This window comes from Chelmon rostratus, chromosome 2, assembly GCF_017976325.1.
Source record: "Chelmon rostratus isolate fCheRos1 chromosome 2, fCheRos1.pri, whole genome shotgun sequence".
Classification (NCBI taxonomy): Eukaryota; Metazoa; Chordata; class Actinopteri; order Chaetodontiformes; family Chaetodontidae; genus Chelmon; species Chelmon rostratus.
In genome coordinates, this window is record NC_055659.1 from 8,729,608 (window position 1) to 8,752,325 (window position 22,718).

A 22,718-nucleotide genomic window follows, 5' to 3' on the forward strand; every position below is an offset into this window, starting at 1 on the left:
CCAGCAGGCTTGCAGCACTCACCATACTCTCCAACCAGTCAGCCCGGCAGTCGGCCAGCAGAGCAGAGCTGAACTGTCTGCCGATACTGAGCTAGCCCGTCCCCCTTTGCCCTGGGCCAAGGATGGACACGCCCGCTCCAGCGCCTCCGCATTCCTAGCATTCCTCAAAGCCTGTCACATCTGTGCTAGCCAGTCTGATTGGCCTGGGCCTGCGAACACAGCCAGAGCTCGGGCGAACACACACATGCTCATATGCACTTCCAACTCTGGGAGAAGCAGGGGTTAGAGCCGGGGTGAGGGCCATTAGGTTGGGGCGGGGGGTCGTTGGTTAGCGGGGCAAAAGGGGCAGCTGATGCTGTAACTCTTGGAGGAAACACAAAGCCATAACTGTCTCTGCCAGCAACTGCCACCTGGCAGCAAAGCAGCCCCTTTTCCCAAAACAACACCACTATGTGACCCTGCACTCAACGGACAGCAGCACCTGCTGCCGACCATCCCGGCAGAGGATGGCAGAGAAAGAACAATGCCAGTTCAACCCCCGCGCAACTGTCACTCTCAATCTCTTCAGCTGAGGAGCAGAGGGGGAAAACATTACATCGTCCCAACCACAGACCCTCTGCTCGGGATTTCACAGATATCTCATTGCAAAGTACTGTATACGGAGATGCAGCATGAATTGAGCGCTATAGGTCTGACTAAGAAAGATAAGAGCATCTCTGAGAACCGTGAGGTAGACTCAGCATTGTACAGAGCTGCTCAGACAAAATTACCAGCTGGCTTTCAGGACTCTCCGAGAAGCTAATTCTAAAAACGTCAAACCTTGTACCTTTTTTTTTTAAAACTTGCTCTATAACAGCGTTGGGCATGTTAGTTGCTGGCATTGCGTGGTAAATCTAAAACGCGTCGAACAGCGCAGTTCTGCGGTGGCGCGCTGAGATATCTCCAGTTTTTCCACAACATCTGGTTGGTTTTGTGATATTTTAAATCGCTGCTTTTGTTCTACGTGATATACAGTTTGCAGCAGAGGCACCACTTTGAAGTGGGTCAGGCGAATAACTCCAGTTTCAAATAAATTTTTAAAGTTGAGTGTTAAAAACTTCTTGGAAATGGAACTTCAAGACACATCCTCAGGCACTTCTCTTTCTGCTCTGTGGAAAAAGGCAAACAACTGGATCGTGCTATAGCTGTAACATATTGAGCACAGCCTTGATTTTTATCGACCGCTATATCCCTAAATTATATATGGCGCTGCTTTATGACAAGAGAGAAGAGTTTGTTCACAGGGCGACAGCAAAGGATTTTAGAAGCGCTGAGGTAATCAGTCCCAAATCCCTCATCCTCCACTTCACACCCTAGCATCAAATTTTGAAACGCATAGCATGTTACACATTTTGAGGGGTAATATAATCGCTCAGGAGACCTGTGTTCAATCCAAGGCACAGAACTGCTGAATATTCAAGATTCAACAGACTCTGGATCACTAAAAACAGAAGAGTGAGCTGATGCCTACAGAAAGACAACTTGTTGCTGGATGTCAGTCACATGACAAAACACGCAGAATATTTAAAAAAGCCCCAGAACTTCCTGGTACACACAAGCAAATATTTAGCACGTTTGCCTGATTTTCTTCAAACAGTCATACTAGCTGATAATTTTTTAGACACACTGCTCTCAAACCCCTACAGAGAAAACACAGAGGGTGTGCTCTCAGCGGTAGCTGCAGCCGTGGCAGCCGAGATCTGCTCAGACTTGACGCGGTGGGGTCAGAGAGACGGCGAAAAGGCTGCTCCGCACAGCGGGGGAACATGACAGGTGCACGCAAACGCACACACGGCCGCACCATCGCATGCACGGCCTCGCTTGGATCTCCGCACGCTCGCTGTCTCTCCAGCTCTCTGCCATCTTTGCGAGCTGCTGCTGATTCCCTTGTTGATTGCTCAACACCCACTCAGATCGCTGCAGGCTGCCATTCTTAACCTGTTCCCTGACAGGACACGCCTATCTGTTTCTTTTACTACACGACTGCTGGAATTTTCCACTTCCACGCGAAGATAGTAAGCAAAAAGGTAATCTCTCTGCACCCGCCGTACCTCCCCCACCCCTCTCGTCTCTCCCTTGAACCCTTTCTCCACCCATATTCTCTCCCCTCCTCCCTTCTCATAACATTGAGGTAATCCTAAATTGCTAACATACTGCTCAGCCATGACTGAAAACATTCCTAACATCTCAGCGAGGGGGCTGACAGGGAAGGCCTGCTCAGTCATCATAACAGAGCGCTCAGCCCCCTCTCTTATACCTTACACACATCTTTTCTCGCAACTTTGCACATGCAGTGAACCAGCTGCTAATTCCTAATGCAGCCGTCAAAGGTCAAACCAGACATAAGCCTGCCTCTAGCGCTGAAATCCCTCTCTTTCTTTGTACCCAGAGTGCTTTGCAGTAGTGACAGCTGCAGGGCTGAGAGAGCGAGAGACAGAGGTGTGTGCTTGGGGTTTGACATACCTGTCTAGGCCAGAAAACGCAGGAGAGTAACATGTCAGTACAGCCCCAAAGCGAAACAAGACAGGCAACATTTTTCTGACACACACGCATGTTCTGAAGACACTTCCTCTGAACTAAGATTGTAAAATGTGCCAACTACTTAATTCGACCGAGAACAACTGTCTCCGAGCCACAAATATTCATTGAATGTTCTGCTGTTGGTTTGTTAAACTTCAAAAGAGCATCGCAGTTCAGGACCAAGCAGTGACTCTAAACTGGGACAGTGCCTGTTCTTTACTTTCTGAATGGCTGGAAAATCAAAGGAATCAAAGGTCACGCTTGGGGGAGTAGGCAAATTCATTTTCCAGTTGGGAGTTAGATGAGAAGATTGAAACTGCTCTCATATCTGCCTGTTAAATAGAAGACGCAGCTAGCAGCTGGTTAGCTTAGCTTAGCACAAAGACTGTAAATAGGGAAAACAGCTAGCCTGGCTCTAAAGCAACAAAATCTGCCAATCCGAGGCTCAAGAATGATTGTATCTTGTTGGTTTAATCCGCACATAAACTGAAGCGTAAAAACAAGATTTTGTGGTTTTACTGAGGTCATGTGTTGGACTACTTCGTGGGCGGGGCGGTGGCTTCCTGGTCCAGCACATACTGTACTGTAAACACCTTGTTTCCACACTTCAGAGAACAGATTAAAAAATAACAACATGTAACCTGTTTTATTAGTGTGTTTAAGAAGGGCCGGTAAGTGGGTTTTGTAACCTTCACATAGAGCCAGGCGAAAGGTTTAGCTTTTTATGCTAAGCTAAGATATCTGGCTGCTAGCTGTAGCCTTGTGTTTACCATACAGACATGAGAGCGGTGTCAAAAAAGATGGAAAAGCTGATCGTGCTGGTATCAAGGAAGGATTGCTGAGAGTTGTGGTAGATTTTATGACAGATTTACTACAGTGAGATATATTCTAACTGTTATAACTGTGACTACATCACGAACTAAAGTTAAGTTTAAGTGCTGTTCATGTTCTGAAAGAACTGGAGTGACTTTTAACATATGTGACTTATTAAAATCGAGTGCTGTGCTCCTTTGAACTCTTTGTCACCCTTGAGCTATGTAAATGACTGGCAATGCTACTGGGAAGTCTAGACAGGTTTGTAGAGCAGAGAATACGCATGTACAAAGCAGTCATTTTGCTAAGGCAATGGAAATTTGTAAAGGTTTCCCTCCAAATAAAAAAAACTGAACAAAAAAATCCTGGCAAAAAAAGTGGAACTCCCAACGGGAGGGATGACTTGCCTGCTTTTGGAGGCCACTGGAGTCTGAGACTGCAAGGTAGACAGTATTACATACAGTGCAATCGTTAACATTCCCCTAACGTCACGTCAGGGCAGTTTTTAGATGTCTGAGGTAATCACCTTGTGAGAAGGCTTCTTCTGGGGCATGCCTTGGCTCTGCCAGCAGAGCCTCAGATGACTTTTGTAAATGGAGAGGGTGTTTAGTGTTCTAGAAAAAAACAGGCCTCTAAAAGGGGTCCTGACAGTTTGTTGCTAAGGGGGCAGGTTTGTGCACGGCCTGCCTCTTTGTTGACGTTCTCATGAGTAATGTATGGAGCCTGGGACACAACACTGCCCTGCTAAAGAGTTATTTAGGCTAATTTAGAGATGCCTTCAGTGGTTTGAGCTTTAGGTCTACACACAAATTGTACAATACCTTTACTAACACTGTTTTTTAGGCATATGTTCTTCAAGTTTGCCTACAATGAAATTTTGATCACTAGCTTTAACTTTATTCTGTATCCTGCTTTGCTGTTCTGCGGCTGCAACCAATGATTACTTTCATTACTGAATAATCTGTCAATTCATTTCACAATTAGTCAGTTAATTAATTGTTTAGCTCCTTAACATTGTGAAAAATGCCTATCATGAGATCCTAGAGCCCAAGGTAGTGTCTTATTTATACTGTTTGGTCTAACTTTGAGAAAGTGGAATGACAACTTTTGGCTTTTCGGCTTGATAAACGACTTAATTCAGTAAAGGATCAGGAAAAAAAGGCTGCTGATTAAATTTCTGTTGACTTATCGATGAATCCACTACTTGTTTGCTCACTACTGTGCTCCTTAAGACAGGATCAGAGGTACAACAGAAGCTGCCACAGCGGCTGAGTTATCTCAGGTATGTGCTTCTCCCTGAATATCAAAATCTGCCTGTGAATCACGCCAGAAGAATCCCATCTGACGTCAAGCGCAGCAAAGCCACCCAAAAAAACAGAGCTTTGAAAACAAACACTAATGCTTCTAAAATACACGGTCTGCCTGAGACCTCGGTGGCAGTGATTGATGGTTTTTATGGTCGCTCCGAGGCAGGAATCAATTTCAAGTTTTTGAGACATGATGGACAATAATTAAAGGGCAGGGAAGTCTTACAAAGCATGGCTTGAGGGACTTGAATTACGATGGTGAAAATAACATAATTTCACAAAACCAAAAAGAGGTTTGTTGAGGACAGCGGCGAGCGAAACCGCAAAGAAGGCAGCACAGTCCCTGTCAATCAACATTTATTGCTGCTCAGCAAAATTTCCAGCTTCAAATGCTCAATCTAATAATTGGGAGAGCGTCTCAACAACAGGAATGGGAAAGTGGGATTAAAATAATGAAAGACAAATGCATTCAATTTCCTACACCTGGATGTCAGTGAGTCTATCGAAGACCTTGCCAACATATCCATCTGGAGTTTTTCAGGACATTAAGGGCTCAACACCTGCAAGTTAATGAACGCGCTGCAGGAAACAGCAGAACTATTCCGAAACCATATGGATGTTTAAAATCTTCGACATGCCGATGTGATGTTTTTGTTCCTGCGTCTTGATTCACGCTGTGCTAATTATCGCTAATTTAACCGAGCCATCCGGCATCAAACGAAACACTTCTCCAGAAACCAGCTCCAGCCAGTCACCTGCAGGCGAAGCTCCCCCCAGCGATACCGGTGCGGGGAGACGCATGACGTTCAGCGGTAAAAAACAAAGAGCAGGTTTTGTGACTGAAAGTGTGGTGAGGAAGAGGAGAGGCCATAAAACAGTGGGTATAAAAATAGACTGTGAAGACTCTGAAGAAAATGACAGGTGTAAATCAAGGGGAGAGGAGATGCTCTCAAGACAGCAATAACCAGATCTGAGAGTGCTGGTGCGACTGGAAGAACCTGCCCCTGGGTCACAGCACAACAGGCACAGACTTGTTAGAGAGAGCTCTGAGTGGAAAGAAAACATTCACCTCCATGTCAAAGCTGTGACATGAGCACCAGAGGAAGAAAAAAAAAGTATTTTTCTCAATTCATTTCAGGGCACGATGGTGGATGTTTGCTGTCTTTTAGCCACAAATCTCTCTGGAATGGATGGTTTTCTCATTTTTGCGCATTCATTCTGGAGCTGATTTCCATGTAATTGTTGTTCTTTTGTTGCTCTGGCTGTTATCCAGCGTACTCACCATACATCTTTCCCTCATCTGACAGTATGATTTTCCTCCTGCCACAGGGAGGGTAGATGGCGAGGGCCTCCTGGAAGCTCTGCTCGATATCCGGGCTCCACACGCCCTCGGCGTCCCCGTCCAGGGTCTTGTCCTCGTTGTCCCCGTCCAGCCCATCGTCTGGGCTACCGTTGGCGCTCCACTCGTTGGACGCAATGGTGGCGGCTCCCCCTGGGCCCGACCCCGAGCCCCGATATCAAGGGATCTGTAGGAGATCTGTGGAATAAAAATACAAGATTCTTAGTTTTTTATTGTACACTGATGTGAACTGAGCAAATGTGAATCATCAGAATTACACATGAAACACAAACAGTGTAAACGGAAACACACATGGGTCAGCCTTCTTTACTCAGGCTGCAAGGGTGCAAGGTGATAATTTCTTTATTATCAATATGACCAAATCAGCAAAGATTGGACAAGTAGTGTCTGTGCAGCCAAGTCCTGATATAGCTTATTCCTCTGTGCCACAGAGCTCCATTATCGTTTAAAATCATTGTAAACACATCAGTGAGCCACACTGTTTACCGTAATTATGGGCATGGGCACTGGAGTTATTAATACATTTTTTCGAGTCAGTCTAACACACACTATCCTGGTGATGTTAACACTCAAAAGCGCATCAAATCTGTATAAATCCGCAGCTGGAAATAGTCCCGAACAAATGTGCTGTTTACCCCTTACATTTGCCAAAAAGTGTTTGAGGAAATTACTTTGTCTTATTTAAAATGAAACTATAAGTTTGTGATCCTTTTTAAGGATTTATATCTTCAGCAAGAATTAATGGGTTTGGGTGCCAAAGATGGGGTAAGAAAGTAAGAAGGCACTGAGAGGCGTACTTCAGGATTGTTGGTTTGGGTCTAATCGTGTGCTTTGTTGACAATAACAACATTTGGGAAATCACCAGATTTATCCTTAAATTCACACATTTTTTAATCTGACGGGAAAACAATCACCACAAAGTAAGTGTGCTGTAATCAGCCATAATTCAACATGTCTTCTAATAGAGACACTTCTCTGCTAAAACCACAACATGTGCAGCTTTGTAGGACTAAATTTGGTGCAGTGACCACATTCGGAGCTGCAGGTCATGTGATGCCATCTGCCAGACAAATCCACGACAAGTGACTGCGGAGCTACAAAGAAAGTTTCCCATGTCAAACATTCAAAACGTACTCTTTCATTACATGTGTCGCACTGTATAGCTGCAAGCCGCCATTTGTCTCACCAACATATCACTTTTGTGACATTCATGACTGGAGGAAATCAGCCTGGTATGAGGAAGCCTGAAAAACCCTTTCGGCGTTTGCGCCGGATGAGCAAGTTTCATAAACCGCCGAACCGTGTTCTCAGAGGACGTCCACTGCTGCTCTGCCTGCATCTGAACAGGCTGAACTTTCTGACTTTGTTTCCTTATCTTAAATCCATGATGCAACACTGCTGATATGCACAAACAAATTTAAGCAGGATGCCCACTGGATCAATAAAATACAGGAGAAATTCAATGAAATTATGTCTACAACCTAACTACCGGCTTCCATACTGTGTGAACCTAATCTCTGCTGAAATTGTCTTAATTGATTGACTTCCTGTATAAAGTGTCGCTGCCAACCATACCCAGAATATGAAAGATAATTAATAAATAGTAATCCCTCATATTTAAAAGCATTTTTACCTCACAAAAAAGAAAACAGCATAAAGAGCTATTTATAGCATAATGTTTTTGAATCTTTTTTTTTTTGCAAGAAACATCCGATGGGCCAACTTTGGCCCGTGAACCCCGCTTTGGGCAGCCCTGATGTAAAGCATAATGAGAGACACTTCAGAATAAGGAATGCCATTCATCTATAGGTCACAGCTTTGGCTTTTAGTCATCCTTTTCTTTATTGCAGTCATTAAATTTGCATGAATAAACAATGTTAACGGTAATTATTACTATAATTTCCTATATTTTATTTCTCTGAAATGGCCAAATGAATTCAAGATATTCCATAAAACGAAGTTTAAAGACCTCACTAATCAGCACTGGCCTCAAAGAATTCTTGTGGTCTGGGAACTGTGTCCCAGTGTGGTTGGCTTATGGCTGACTGCAAGCAAAGATCTTAAGTATTTTTCAAGCTGCCTTTTCAGCATTGTATTGTCTCTGAAATGGAAGTCTATGAGGTAACCATGATCCTCCCAGGATGCTTGTGTTTCTGGTTTAGCGTTTCTGCAGATGCTAACAAAAATAAAGCATAATGGATAAATAGAGAGCGTGTCAAAATGTGGGTTCCTGAAAAGCCCAGTGACTCTAAATTAACACTTAGAGTTTGCATGATGGAGTTTTAAAAGAGCATGGCACATTATCTGTTTTCGGTTGCTTTCTATTATAAGCTTATATACATTTTTCTATGATATTCTTCTATGAGGTTTATATTAAACTCACATATTAACAGTACGATTCCTGAAACATAAAAGTCAACCCAGAAATTAAGCTTCAGTCTTGCAATGCGATTTGCTCTTGTAACATTATTTGGAAAAACAATATTGAGAATATGAAAATGTCAATGCAAAACAGTAAAGCTCTTGTCCTCAAGGCCACAGCAAATCTGGGTGATTCTTCATGGTATTAATTACACCACAGCTGTGAAGCCAGCCAACAAGTTGTTTCATTTAATCTGGATGCATTCAAAATAAGAGATAAAGTAACAAAAGTCTCATTTATAATGTGAAAAAACAGCTAAATCCCTTTACATTATATATATATATAATTTTTTTCTATTGATGCTGCCTGTAACATCAAATTTCCCGAGCTGGGAATTAATAAAGTTGATCTTATCTAATCTTATCTTATCTCTAAATGCTCCCTCAGCCTCTCCTTCTCTGTTGTCCTCTCAGTCTTGGGAAAGATTCACACTTTATACTGTAATCGCTGCAGTTACACCAAATCATTCAAGAACCACAAACTGGTGGAAAAGCAGAGGTGGAGGATTAGTGATGCTTCCTTTCTCTTCCCATCATCATTTAATGGGAATTAGAAAAGATCAAAGGCGAGCAGACCAGCTACACAGTTCTGCAGTGATGTTTCACCACGCGCAACTTACAACATGAAATTCACAGACGTCACTGAACCCAAACGAGAGTTTGACAAATATCCACAAGTCAAGCTGCTAATTTTAGCTGAGAGGGGATCGGTTGTGGCGGACCCTTTGCAACAGGGTCACGGTGTTAAAACTCAACACTGAAACGGAGCACTCATCAGCAGCTCAAGTGATCCATCCCAGTCCTCACAGATCACACGGCTGGATCGCTCCCAATGGCTGCTTACTTTATACGACTTGAGTTAGACGTAGTTTAATCATGTTCTGACCTGCCAATTCGTAAATAAATGACACAAAGACCGTAACAAAAAGCACAAGGAAATGTGGATATGTAAGTAAATGGACTTGGAGCTGCAACAGCTAGCTGATTTGCTGATTAGTCCGGTTTATTGTCATTTCTGCAAGAAAAACGTTTCAATGATCTAAATATCTTTGTGTTTTGGACTGTTGGACTAAAAAATAGTTTAAATTAGGGCTGTAACTAACGATTACTTTCATTATCGACTAGTCTGCCAACAATTCTCTTGATTCACCTTGTTGTTCAAGAAATGTTCCAAACAACCCAAGATGAGTCTCCAAACGCCTTCTTTTATACAACCAACAGTCCAAAACCCAAAGATATCCAGTTTACAATCATGCACAACAAAGAAAAGCATCATACCAGCAAATAATTACCATCTCTGCTTGAAAAAGACTAAAATTATTAAATTACCAAAATAGCTGCTAATTGCCAATTCATTTTATGTGTATGAAGAATCAATGTATTGACTAATCAATGCGGCTTAAGTTTAAATATGTCACATTCAACTCAGGAGAACTGTGATTGGCATTTTTTACGAACCAGTGAAAATCAGTAGTTGCAGCCCTGAATGGGATTCAACCAAATAAAAAAAGCAGATTAAAACAAAGCAGAAGGCTCACATGTACATTGTTTAAGTTTAAGTAGCTGCCTGTCATGACATTAATCATAATGATTTGCCTTCTTTCATTGTCTTGCTGTCAGCGGCCTGAGTGTTGGTACAATTTAAAAATGGAAACATCAACAGGCACAAGGAGCCATTAACATTAACACAAGTGTGACTCCTAAATACACATTTCTGTCTCAGCCTCAAGTACAGCAGATACTGTTTGTGTGGTCTGGTGTGAAAAAGCCTTTCAGGGAGCCCAGAGTATTTCATTAGCGAACGCACAGGTGCTGTGGGGCAACAGCTTCAGTGTAGCCAGGGCAATAATCAAAGCCTGGTGGCACAGTGAGGGAGGGAGGGAGGCAGCGAGGGAGGGACGGCCGCTCTATTGTTTATCTCCAATTATAGCTGAGAAAACAATGCAAACCTCCTCCGCACGGCGAGCTGTGAAGAACAGCAAAGGCGTTCGGTGCAACATGGGGATCTGACGACCTCGATGGAGCTCCGAGCGCTCACGAGAGCGTGTTCAAGTGAGGTGCCGCGAAAAGAGAGGCTCTTCACCAAGAGAGGGGCCTGAATTCCAGACATGTCCTTATTAAGAAAGGGCTGCGAGTGCTCACTGTTTCTCCTCCTGCCTCCCTTGTGTCAACCCAACGCCCTCCCTCCCTCCTCTGCCCCCCCTCCACCCAGCGCTCAGAACGTCTCTACCCAAATAAGGACAGGAGACCAGGGGATGCGTGTATGGGAGGAGTGGGTGGAGGGTGGGTTGGTTGGTTGGAGAGCAGAGGGGGAGAGGGGGTGTGTTTGTGGGGGGGAGGAGTGGGGGCACTGGTGTGTGTGTGTGTGTGTGTGTGTGTGTGTGTGTTGGTGGGGGGGGGGGGGGGGTGTTGTCCAATTTAGGCGTCCACTTTGGGGTCTGGAAAACAGTGGGATTGTTCCAGCTGGAATGCAACATCAGCAGTGAACACGGTCCCGCTTTGTGACGCTCAGAGCTCAGACTAGAGGCAGGGCATTGTCAGTGGAGCCATTTTTCAATACATCCTCTATTGGAGTCACAGGATTTAAAGTCAGGACAATAGTCATGACTTCACGATAAAAGTGAGCGGTAAATAAAGTTAGAAGGACAGTTTTATGGACTCAAACGCAACAGCTAGTCTGACAATCGTACAGAGTTCCAATAAAAGTTCAAGATGAAGACCTTTGGGATTCGCTCCTCCGGCGTGATTTACTGCCGCCGGGTCATTTGAGAAGAGAAGCTGTCGCAATTAACATATTGATTATATTAGAACAGCTGTTGCAAACACGCTGTAATGTCCCTTTGAGCCAATTCTGGATGAGAAACTCCACAACATAGTAATGAGTCACACAACAAAATAAACCGCAGATAGACGGAGCTACACCTATAAACACATACAACACATAAATACAGAGACCGATAGCTGGGAATACAAACGTTAGATTAATCAAACAACAGAAAATCTACAACTATTCAACTATTATATTTTCATCGTTTCAGTAAATTTTCAAGCAAAAAGGGTCTCCAGTTCCAGCTTCTCTGTTGTGAGGATTTGCTGCTTCTTTCTGTCTTATGTGATAATAAACTTCATATCTGTAAGTTTCGGGCTGGCGATCAAACGACAAAGGAGATCAGATGCCACAACCTTTAAAAAATTCTGATTGGACCTTTTCACTATTTTCTGATGTTTTACAGATCCAAAGTAGCGAGAAAATAATTTTCAGATTAAAGGATAATGATTATTAGCTGCAGCCCTCGTCGCGAGCACAAACCTGCGTGTGACACTCCTTCAGGCGGCTGGCAGGTGGGAGGTTTTATTGTAGGATCTTGATTGAATGACACGCTGCTCTCATACTTAACACAGAAATCAGGGACACACCACCCCTCCCACTCTCTGGGAGTCAGGCCACGGGACTCTGAGAACAGCACTGCAGAAATCCAACATGCAGCAGGAAAAACGCTGCAAAGCTATGCGCCTCTCATTCAAACTGCGCCATTCATGCACCAGAATCCCTCTTCCCACTTTCCCAGCCCTCAGCACAGAGATCACATTGCAGTTTGTTTTCAGCGATCGGCTTATCTCTGCTCCGACTCCATCTATGAACCAACTAGAGTTTATTGGCACGGCACTGAGTTTCCTCTTTTCTTTCTAGACAGGATTGTGTGCGGTGAAATGTCCGATGAATTCCAGTAATTCTACTGAGTCACTCTCAGGCTGCTGGGTCACATGGAGGAAAGCTGTCTGTACGGCCTAAATCTGGAAAAGGATTCCATCGCAGGCATTTGTTTAGGTGTGCCACAGAGTGAAGGAAATCCCTTACAAACACCTACAGGACGGAAAACAAACAGAGCCTGTGTGCTTCGGTAATAACATGTGGACGGCATGATGTTTGGGTTTTGACGCTCAGAGAAAGCAGAGCTAACATTTTTTTTTTTACATTGCCAGTTTTTATTGCTCAATTTTATCTTCCACTGAACATGAGATCATCAGATGGACCAACCAGATGGGTTTCTACTTACTCAGTGGAATTCAAAGACGAGACCTTGACTCAAAATTTGTCTGTCATGTCTCTGATTTTTATGGCCTGATGGCAACATCTCTTCTCCAGTCCACCGGTGGGAAAGGAACATTCGTCGAACCTACGATGTTTCAGACCAAACTGGATGGATCGTATGTATTCTGATACGAAACATCCCACCGTGAGAGCCATGCGAGCCCGTTGAGCGAGGACAGTAGTTCTAGTACAAAACAACACAGTCAGGCAGGGCATGTGTACAGTAAGTGACTTGTAAGTTCAAAGTTTTATGCTTCTGCTGTTAATTTCACAGTCACATTATTCATTTCATTGTGCAGCTCCAGTGTTTCCTAACTCCAACTGTGGTTTCTCAAAGCAACTGAGTTTCAACAGAAACTGGCTCCTCCTCGTACACACAACAACAGTCGGAGGAAATTTCATTTTAATGATGTCAAGACAGCCTGAGCTCCATGCAGAAAAACATGAACTTTTTGATGTTACTCGTTAAAAATGCTGTAAATACCAAAAGCCGACACCACAGACAAATATGTGCATTTTCTCGGGTCAGTTCAGACAGAGAAGTCTGTGCAGAAAACCTCTGGTGCTTTTTGCATTGTGGGACAGTGCAGGAGCATCACATGACAACAACTAAAGAAGCCTGCATCTTCGTGCACCTTCTCCATGGCCAGTCACATTTAGACGTTAGCGTTCATTTGAAATCATGTTCCTGATGAATGTAAGTCCAGCGCTCCCTCTCCTGTAAGCTCTATTTTGGTCTCCACCAACTGCTAAGTGAGCCACTGTGTTCACCAGCTTGTGCTAACTTTGTCTTTCTGGTGTTTGGTGTCAGGCAGGGAGGGTACAGTGGGTTTATCAAAGGTTTTTGCTAAAAACTACGCCGATGAGATCGTTCAGACTGAACCAAAACGATTAAGCTGCAAGTCAAGAACCAAAACAAGGAGCTGAGAGACACCAAAAAGCTGAAAAGTCGAGGCAAACTGCTTCATGTGAGTCCTCTTACTTTACACAGTCATTCAAATATAACACTTCTGATTACAGCAGCTTTAAGATAAGCAAGTAGGATACAAATTATACAACCCATTTTCCAAAAATGATGCTGTGTAGAACATAATTTGAACATTGGATCATTCCACAGGCAAACAGGTTGATTGGTCACAGGTGATAGCATCATGATTGGGTGTGAAAGGAGCATCCTGGAAAGGCTCAGTCGTTCACAAGCGAGGATGGAGCGAGGTTCACCACTTTGTGAACACACGATTGGATAAAGGATGTTACTGCATGGGCTCAGGAACACTTTGTAAATGATCACGTTCTGTTTTTAATTTACGTTAGCGTCACGCTCTTTTGGAATCGGGGCCGTAAAAAGACATTTCTATGACTGGCCTCTTCTATTATTTCTTGTTATGATGGTAAACATTGATTTTCGGTCATCTCACACACAAACACTTCGTGACAATCAGCCTCCCTGTCATGTCCGTGAGTCTGTACACCCTTACCCTTACCATGACTCAATTCTACTGACTCATGTCCCAGAGCAGATTGTTAACAGATTTCCTTCAAATCTGTGTCTTCCACTGTAGCGCTATCGAGCCTGTTGTGTTTGCATGTCTCTCCGTCATCGTCCACTGGCATACTGTACTGCGTATACCTCCATCTGTTTGTTAACTGATACACTACAGGATTTGTTCCTGCCTTTAAAAATGCAGCCTTTGTTAAGTTGCTGCAAAAGTTGGGACACTCGTTGGCAAAGAACAGACCCCTGCTGGCGGCCGAAAGCCCCCCTGCTTAGCTGAGAGTTAAACGCACCTCCACCGAACTTAACTTTTATACACAGCAACAAATCCGCAGCCTGAAACTCCCCCACATGAAAACCACACGTCTAGTTAAGGTTGAGGGGTGCTCACAGATGTCCCGGTGAGACCCCCGCCTCACACACGCACCGACAGCCACACAAACACACACTTGACAGGGGAAACAACAGGACTTGGTGGCAGAAGGAGCAGCTGCTCTCTGAGGTCAGATTACAGATAAAGAAAACATTTTAGGTTCCAGGCCAGGAGAGCTGCTCTCTGACCAGAGCTGGAAACGCTGCCTTATTCCCCCTGACACACAGAAACAAATGTATTTACAGCAAATGCCATATTACTGCCGCTTAATTCAGGAAATAAATTGAAGGCGATGAGCTGGCCCATCTGCTCAAAGTTTGCCGCCGACATCGCTGCCTTCCTCAGACTCATGAAAGCACGAGCCCCATCTCTAAAAAATCAGAGTCACCGCCCGCCCCTCTCCCTCCTGCGTCTGTGTTTGGCCCTAATAAATTCTCTCCAGCTCCTCCAATAACTTCCTCCTACTTCCTATCTGGCACGGCGCTCAGGAAACAATCAGAGCCGAGAGTGAGAGGAGGGCTGGACGGCCAACAGCTCACACGGCAAGAGGCAGAGGGAAAAGTTGAGACAAACACACACACACACACACGCACACACACACACACACACACACCTCACGAAGCCCTTGTCAAGTCAAACATTTGCAGTTTGACACCAGCTGCGCGCCCAAGAAAGACAGTAATGTTCGTGGTAACGTCGTGCAAGCTTGGATGAAAATGTGTGAAAAAGATCCGAGTCAGAAGGCTCCGACATACATTTTTCAGACATTTGCACCATAAAACTCACCACAACCGATTCTTATTTGTCGTGTTCTCGTAAACAAATCACATGGAGAGGAGGAACTCCGAGGTAAGAAGAGGTTACTGGTTTCCTAAATGAGTCACTGAGAGACTCGGGGAGATAAATGAGTATCACACGCCGAGCCAGAGCATGAACATAAGGGCCTATTCATTCATTGTTGTATTTTAACACTGCTGGCCATGTGGTCTACCTTGAATTGTAACACTTTCAGAGAATTAAGCCTAAATCCAGTCGAAGAGGGAAAGACTGACACAAAACGGGGCGAGTGCGCCAGAGAGCTTTTTTTTCCTTTTTTTTTAACAGCCTGAATCAGCATTTTAATCGGAAATTTTCCAGGGAACGCAGCGGAGAAGCCATTCTAGCCTGAATTGGTCATTTTGTGGTGAGGGGAGCGGTTTGAAGCCATAATCTGTGAAACCTTTAAGACATGCATAACTTTGCAGCAGAATGCACCAGCCAATAACTCATTTAACCATATAAATTGTGGAACAAGCATTAAAATCAGCCATTGCTTTGATCGGGGGCATATAGAGGGGATTTTCACAAGGAACAACTATGATTAGACAGAAAAAAAAAAATGAACCAGGGACAAAACTTGCTGCACATTTAATGTACTGTGCGTACATATACTCCTAAAAAGCTGACCCCCCCCAAAAAAAAAATCAGTTGGACACCTGTGTTGTTTTATATTAGGAGCAACCAAAGCGAATAACTCTGGGCTGTAGAAGGAGATTCATCCCCCAACCCAAAACACTCTGAGCACGGGGATTAAAGGGGTTTCACATGAGTGCCCCTGGGTCACTGGAGCTCCACAGTGCGACACACAGGCCTCACACACACGTCTCTGAAACACCAGACGGGCCCAGTGCGAGAGTGAGCCCCATGGTATCTATAACGGAGGCTGCAGAAGCCACAAACACTGGCACACATACCCCCACGGACATTTTTTATGAGCTCTTCCTCTTTAGAGTGCATATTATGTGGAACATCACTCCTAACTGCTGGTCGCCAGAGAAAGAACAACTAAAACGTTTAGCAACTTGGGGACAACTGACACAAAGGCTATACTGTTCTAGGCCACTCCCCGGCTCCTCCCCTGAGCGGTCCGAATAGGAGGCCAGGAAGCTTATCTGTTAAAACCTCATGGTTTGGAGGATATGTAAACATGTGCAGTGCATTAACGTGAATACAATGTTGATGAATTGTCTTACTGGAGATTTTGAGGGTGAAGCAACAGGTATATGTTTACAGACATATTTGATGCTTTTTGGTTGGTGGTAGAGCAGCAACGATTTTATTTTTGCATTTATTTCTTTTGTTGTATCACTGTAATAAGTAGCTCAAAGCACAATATGCTCTTCATCAACACAACTGCACTCTTTAACCCAAATCCTGCCAGTTAGAGTGCACATTGTACTCCAGATTGTCATTAATGTCCTTCTGCTGAGAGCTGCAGGCTTTTCTCTGAGGCCCTCTGTGTGCTCACCACGCAGACATAAGTGGTATTTGTTCAGATCTGGGTTGACAGAGGGGCAAGTGTCCACCATTTGGACACAAGCGCTTCTGGGGATGGTGCTAAAAAGCAACCAACGTCTGCACAAATGGGCAAAAGCTCATTAGCCGTTCTTCTGTGGCTTTAACACAAATGGGCGAAGCTGCTGCTGACAAACGGTCAGCAGACCTGCACCCGAGTAAATACTCGGCAGAGCAAAGACAGGATGCACGGCAGCCCTGGAATCAGCCGTAAGTGGTTTGAAATACCGACAACCCCAATTCCAAAAAAGTTGGGACGCTGTGTAAAACGCAAATATAAACAGAATGCAAGCATTTACAAATGAGCTGTGTTTACAGACAATGCTTTTACAAAGTGTTCCTGAGCCCCTGTATTAATCTCGTTTATACAATCATGTGCTCACAAAGTGGTGAACCTCGCTCCGTCCTCACTTGTGAGCGACTGAGCCTTTCCAGGATGCTCCTCTCATACCCAATCATGATGCTATCACCTGTTACCAATCAACCTGTTTACCTGTGGAATGATCCAAACAGGTGTTTTTGGAAAGTTCCACAACTTTCCCAGTCTTTTGTTGCTCCTGTCACAACTTGTCTGAAATGTGTTGCTGCATCAAAATCAGAATAAGCAGATATTTAGAAAAGTGAAGCTGATGAGGTCAAAACATTAAATATATTGTCTTTGTGCTGTTTTCAGTTGAGTATATGTCAAAAAATGATTCGCAAGTTAACACATTCTGTTTGTTCTACACAGCGTCCCTACTTTTTTTGGAATCGGGCTGTACAGTGTCTCTGCAGTGTCTGATTAAAAATGCGTTTTAAAAATCAAAAACATCAGAGAATTATAGCGTTTTTAACCCCTAATAAAGACAACACATGCTCATTAACTCTTCCCTCCGATAAACGGCCCGAAGGAACACAGATGGGGAGAAAAACGAGAGAAAACGGCCACTTGAGGATATCACCCCAAGCGATGTAATTGACCTCCACGACATGGGTTAAGTTGTAAAACTTTCCCCTCGTATTTCACTCACACAAGCACACAGCGTACATGCTAAATGCACAACGGCTGAGAAACATAAAGTGTGTCGAAGGGGGGAAAAAAAAGACCACATTGTACATTGGGAGGCCTGATGCATTCGTGCTGCATAAAACAATGAAGGGGAATCTGTCAGAGCAGCAGAATGCTTAATCCTTTCCAGATTTACCCATCAGCATCAAACTCTATTATTAGGCATCTTGGCGTGTCTCATTTACCAAGGACACACAGTTGGGTTGTACTGGCTGGTCGTTTCATTTCAGAACATCATTTCCACATGTTACTAGAAAGAAGCTCTTAAGAAGGGCTCAAACCGTCGACTTAGACGCTCAACCGTGACCCAACACGACCGACAGGGAGAGAAAACTTGCCGAGCGTTATCTGATCATCCTCTGTATCGGCGTTGCATCAAAAGATCGTGGCTCGAGCAGACACTGGCTGACTTCAAAGAGCCCGTCGTATTTAAATTCACAGCCATGTGGATTAAAGGCTGAGCCATAAAAAAAAAACCTGGTGCCCAGTTGTGGAGTTTTGTTCCCCCACAAAGTTGATGAAAATATTAAAAAATCTATAAAATGCAAACTGAAATATTACATTCTAAGAGTTTGGGGAGTGTTGCTGCAGTGAAAACAGATAGTGAGAGACAGACAACAGTCAGACAGAAACGTTAACAGGTTATTCTGCTCACTGCGACCAACCTGACACACTGCATTCTGCTGTTTAGTCAAACCTGTTGTTGACTGACAGTGATTTAACTCTGCAGCTCATATGACTGTACAAATTTAGCATGAAGGAGGCGCTAACATGACATCTTTACGTTTCTAATCAGTTAAAAAGTTCGGCTCTGTCAAAGCATAGAAAGAAAAATGAAAAAGTTTGCCCGAGCCTGAATTAACCACACAGACGGGCGAGCAGGTGTCGCCTGAGGTGGCCTGCATGTAATTATACAATTAGCCCGCATACATATCCATGCATCTCAAATCCTCACCTGTGAATTATGTACTTAGCAGGACTTTGCACAGTATCATCACATGCCCTGCGTGTTGGCACGAAAGAAAGAGGGAAAAGAAAGACGGTTTGTAACTGTTTTAAATCAGATCAGTGGATGGTGATAATTTAAATATCCATCTGTTGACTTTTTAAAGAATTGCAGGAAAATGTGACAAAATTACACACAAAACAAAACTTCTTAGAAATTCAGAAAAAAAGATTCTGCTGAACAGTACAAACAACATCACGTTTTGTGCCATAATTCTTGAAGAGCACTCACGAAAGCCCAGTCCTTACATGAACTCTGTTTATGTGGCGGCCTGAATTTCTACTAAATTGACAAACGTTTTGATTTTTTCACTCAGGGGTTTTAGGTATTTCTGAATAAAACCTACTGGCATAACAGCAGCGATGCAACAGAAATCATTTCTGGTATGCAGAGCTGTAGCTCCAGACTGGTAGATTTACCATCTGTTTGTATATATATCAACTTACACTAAATATTGTTGTCCACCTCTGTGTGCATGTTGTGTGTTCATAAACAAGGTTTCTTGAGAAAGAAAACCCCAAAACAACCAAAATTAGGATATTCTTAAATTAAATCAAAATGTAGTGAGAATAGACATTTCTGTCCCATGTTTTAAAGTGAAATCTTAAAACGAGACTAAAGAGAAAACACTTGTTGCTCAATCTTCGCTCGAGCAGATTATTTTATTCTCTCTTATTATTTCTGTGTAAATAAGCAAAGAGGGTTTTTGTTGTTGTTGTTGTTGTTGTTTGTTTTTGAGTGTTTTTCTTTAAAATCACGTCCAGCGGTGAAGGAGCAGCAGTGCTCCTCTTCCTCTGACCGTGCTGACAAACGGAGCAGTGCTCTTACCTTTGTGATGCAGAGGTCCAAACCAGACTGAACTTGTGTATTCCTCCAAAGCGTTTTTGTTTGTCTCTCTCTCTGAGCCTGTTGGTATAAGTGCAGGATCGCTCCTGGGGAACGAGGCTGGAAGTGTCGGATCCAGGTACGAACTGTGCGGGACAGAGAACAAACATATTGGCCCACTTCTCCGCTCTCTTCTTTCTTTTCTTTTCTTTTTCTTTGCAATAGTGTGTGTCAATGAGCGGTCTACCGGTGGAAATATGATTGTACAGAGCCTGTCAAAGATATCCCTGCACACTGGCAAAGTCAAACACAATAGACTATCAATCTGCAAATGTTTTCTTCCCTCCCAACGCGAGGAGCTCCACGGAAAAATGTAAAAAATGACAATGATCTGAAAACTTCACCGAGACAAGCGGCATGAAAAACCTCCCCAGAAAAAGGCTCTAAACAGAAAGAGGGAACATCAGTGCACAACTTACCTTTTTTTTATTCTGGCGGTCACTTTCTTCTCCTCAATGAGCGCGGAGGGTCGGATTAGTTAGTTTGTTGTAATTTGGCGCCTTGTTTTTTTTCCGTAATATTTCTCAGAGGTTTGACAGTATAAGTGGAATGTTAAGTATGACTTTGGTATGAAATCAACGCACTACACTGGAAAACGAAGGGGGAGGGAAGGAAAAGACTTCCAAGGAGGAGCCACTGGTGCGCGTCAATCAACAAGCTTGGGGGGCAGTGACTGCGCTGCAGGCTCCGCCCCCTGCGCAGCCCCGCAGACTGCAGGCTGCAGCTTCCTGCCCTGGAACCGGGCTCCGGACGGGCCGTCACACCGCGACCTCCCCGGGACATTTGTCGTGAGCGTGCATCGCGCTGCGCAGCCAAACGTTAGAAGATCATAGTTTCCAAACGTCCACAATATGTCAGGCTGCGTTGGGACAACGTGCATGAACGCAATGATGGAGGAAGCACTCAGATCCTTCATTTAAAATTAGTAGTTATACTGTAGTGTACTATTATTACAAGTAAAAGTCCTGCATTCAGATTGCACTGAAGTGAAAGTACAGAGATGACTCTTCATTACAAACAAGTTTTATTTTATTAAAGGCCTGCATATAAAATGTTTGTGATTATATAAAACAAAAAAATATATAAAATGTATATCATACCTGTATTTTAATTATGTAGTTGCTCAAGGTGAAGCTAGTTTAAGCTGCTTTACAACTTGTGCAACTTATCTCATGCAATATTCTGTATTTTTTTTCTCTGCGTGTATATATTTTTACTTTGCAACAGCCCAAAGACACTTTGTTATTCATGTTCATTCAAAATCCCATTTCATTCAAAAGCTGAGCCATTCTTCCCAAAGCAATATGTTTTATACTCTTTCGTGTATAATGTTTATAGCATTTGTAGATGACTTTATTTACTTTATCTCTTTTATGGTCTGTTTGTTCTTTTTTTTCTACATCTCTTTTTATTCTTGCTGTTGTAACAAGTAAATTTCCCCTGCGCAGGATCAATAAAATCTGACCTTATCTCGCCTTTACTTTTTGCTGGTTTGTTTAATGCATAACAGCACTTTTAATATTTTATAAGCTGTTCATATGTTTTGTATGTACGTGGTGTAAAAAGTACAATATTTACTTCTGAAATGTGAAGTACAAAGTGGCATAAAATGGGAGTACGACTACCTTAAAAGTGTACCTAAGTACAGCACTTGAGTAAACGTACTTGGTTAAAGTATATTCGATCCCTGATGAAATGATGCTCAAGACATCGAGCCTTGTTCAAAGCCTCTAAATTGCCACCCACATCTCAGATCTGCTCAGTGATTCAAAAACTACAATTAAATGGTAATTAAAGTCTGAGTCTCGGGATCGGAGCCATCTAGAATATTTGCATTTGACAGAATAGTGCAGCACTGAAAAGAGTCAAACCAAAGACACAAACAGTCGTGGGTTTCACTGTAATTATCACATACAGTAGCTTCAATAAAGAGCTGGAACAGGCTGATAAAGAATATCAGTGTGATACTGCAGTGTGGAATAAGAGGATTTCTCAAGCCTTAGAGCTACTTAAATGTACCTTAAAGGGTCAAGACCAGTCACTTAAGGGGTTATTTGGGGTGTAGATGCTCATTAGATGTTAGATTCAGACTTTACTGACAACATAGAGGATTTTTTATAAAAGTGGCTGCAGGTCAAAATCAACAGCAATGGAGAGGTCACACCCAGGAGCATCATTAAGGCCGCGTAAATGCTTTAATAATCGAGCAGGCTGAAAGGGACTACCAGGCACAAAGGTGACGCCTTAAGTGCTCAAGAAAAGATTTCACTGCCTTTCACTTGTAATGGGATATTTCTCTTTTAGAGCACTGTCAATTGGCCTTCAGTAAAGCCTTTGAACAAGTTTCCCAGCACTGAAATATTTCATAACTGTGAGACCTGTAAGACCGCTTACAGGGTTTACTGCTGACTGTAAGGCCGTAAAACTAAGTATGACATATGCAGTCTGATTTGCTGTGGTATCTGTATAGCCTCCATGTTCTAATTACAGCAGTTAGGTATTTATCAGCCCAGATTAAAAAAACAAATGTGATAAATTAGAAAGATCAGCCAATCAGACTGCTTTGATCAGAATGCTGTTATCACTCTGGATGTGAATAAACTATTTTTTTTTTCACTGAACAATTCAAAAGGTATAACAGTGGCTATAATGCTTCCTTTTTCCTCCTTCTCTCAGAGCAAAGTGATTTATTTAACAATGTAAATTTAGACCTTGAGCACCTTTCCCTCCAGCAACAGCTCCTTCTGTTGGTCAACAGCGTGGTTGCAACACTTTAACAGTATATATTTATCTACCACTGAGACACAAAAGCTGCATGTGCAGTTGGTGTGACAATGACTCACTTGTAGATGCTTTCATTGTATTAGGGTTTAAGAACGACAACAGTGAACTTGGCCAGTTGTTTAGGCGGAACTCACGTAACAGAAACAGACAATGGGAGAAGAGGAACTCACCTTGCAGCATCTGTCCAGAGGAGCCGCCGGCTTCAGGCTTCATTTAACCTGCGAGTTTGGACAACTGCCT

General features: G+C 43.3%; 1 protein-coding gene across 3 annotated transcripts in view; it reads right to left on the bottom strand.

The window, feature by feature from the left end:
- Positions 1-20,280, bottom strand: part of tead3b (TEA domain family member 3 b) — a 31,475-nt gene extending 11,195 nt beyond the window's left edge. For 2 of the 3 annotated variants that reach the window (XM_041948621.1, XM_041948609.1), the window contains exons 1-3: positions 20,114-20,279; positions 19,638-19,780; positions 5,962-6,216 (exon numbers count right to left, since the gene is read on the bottom strand). In XM_041948621.1, the coding sequence (XP_041804555.1) occupies positions 5,962-5,968 (7 nt within the window). In that variant the 5' untranslated portion in view covers positions 5,969-6,216; positions 19,638-19,780; positions 20,114-20,279. Of the gene's footprint in view, positions 1-5,961; positions 6,217-19,637; positions 19,781-20,113 lie in introns of all 3 variants that reach the window. The other variant, XM_041948614.1, reaches the window with a different exon arrangement.
- Positions 20,281-22,718: the final 2,438 nt, after the last annotated feature.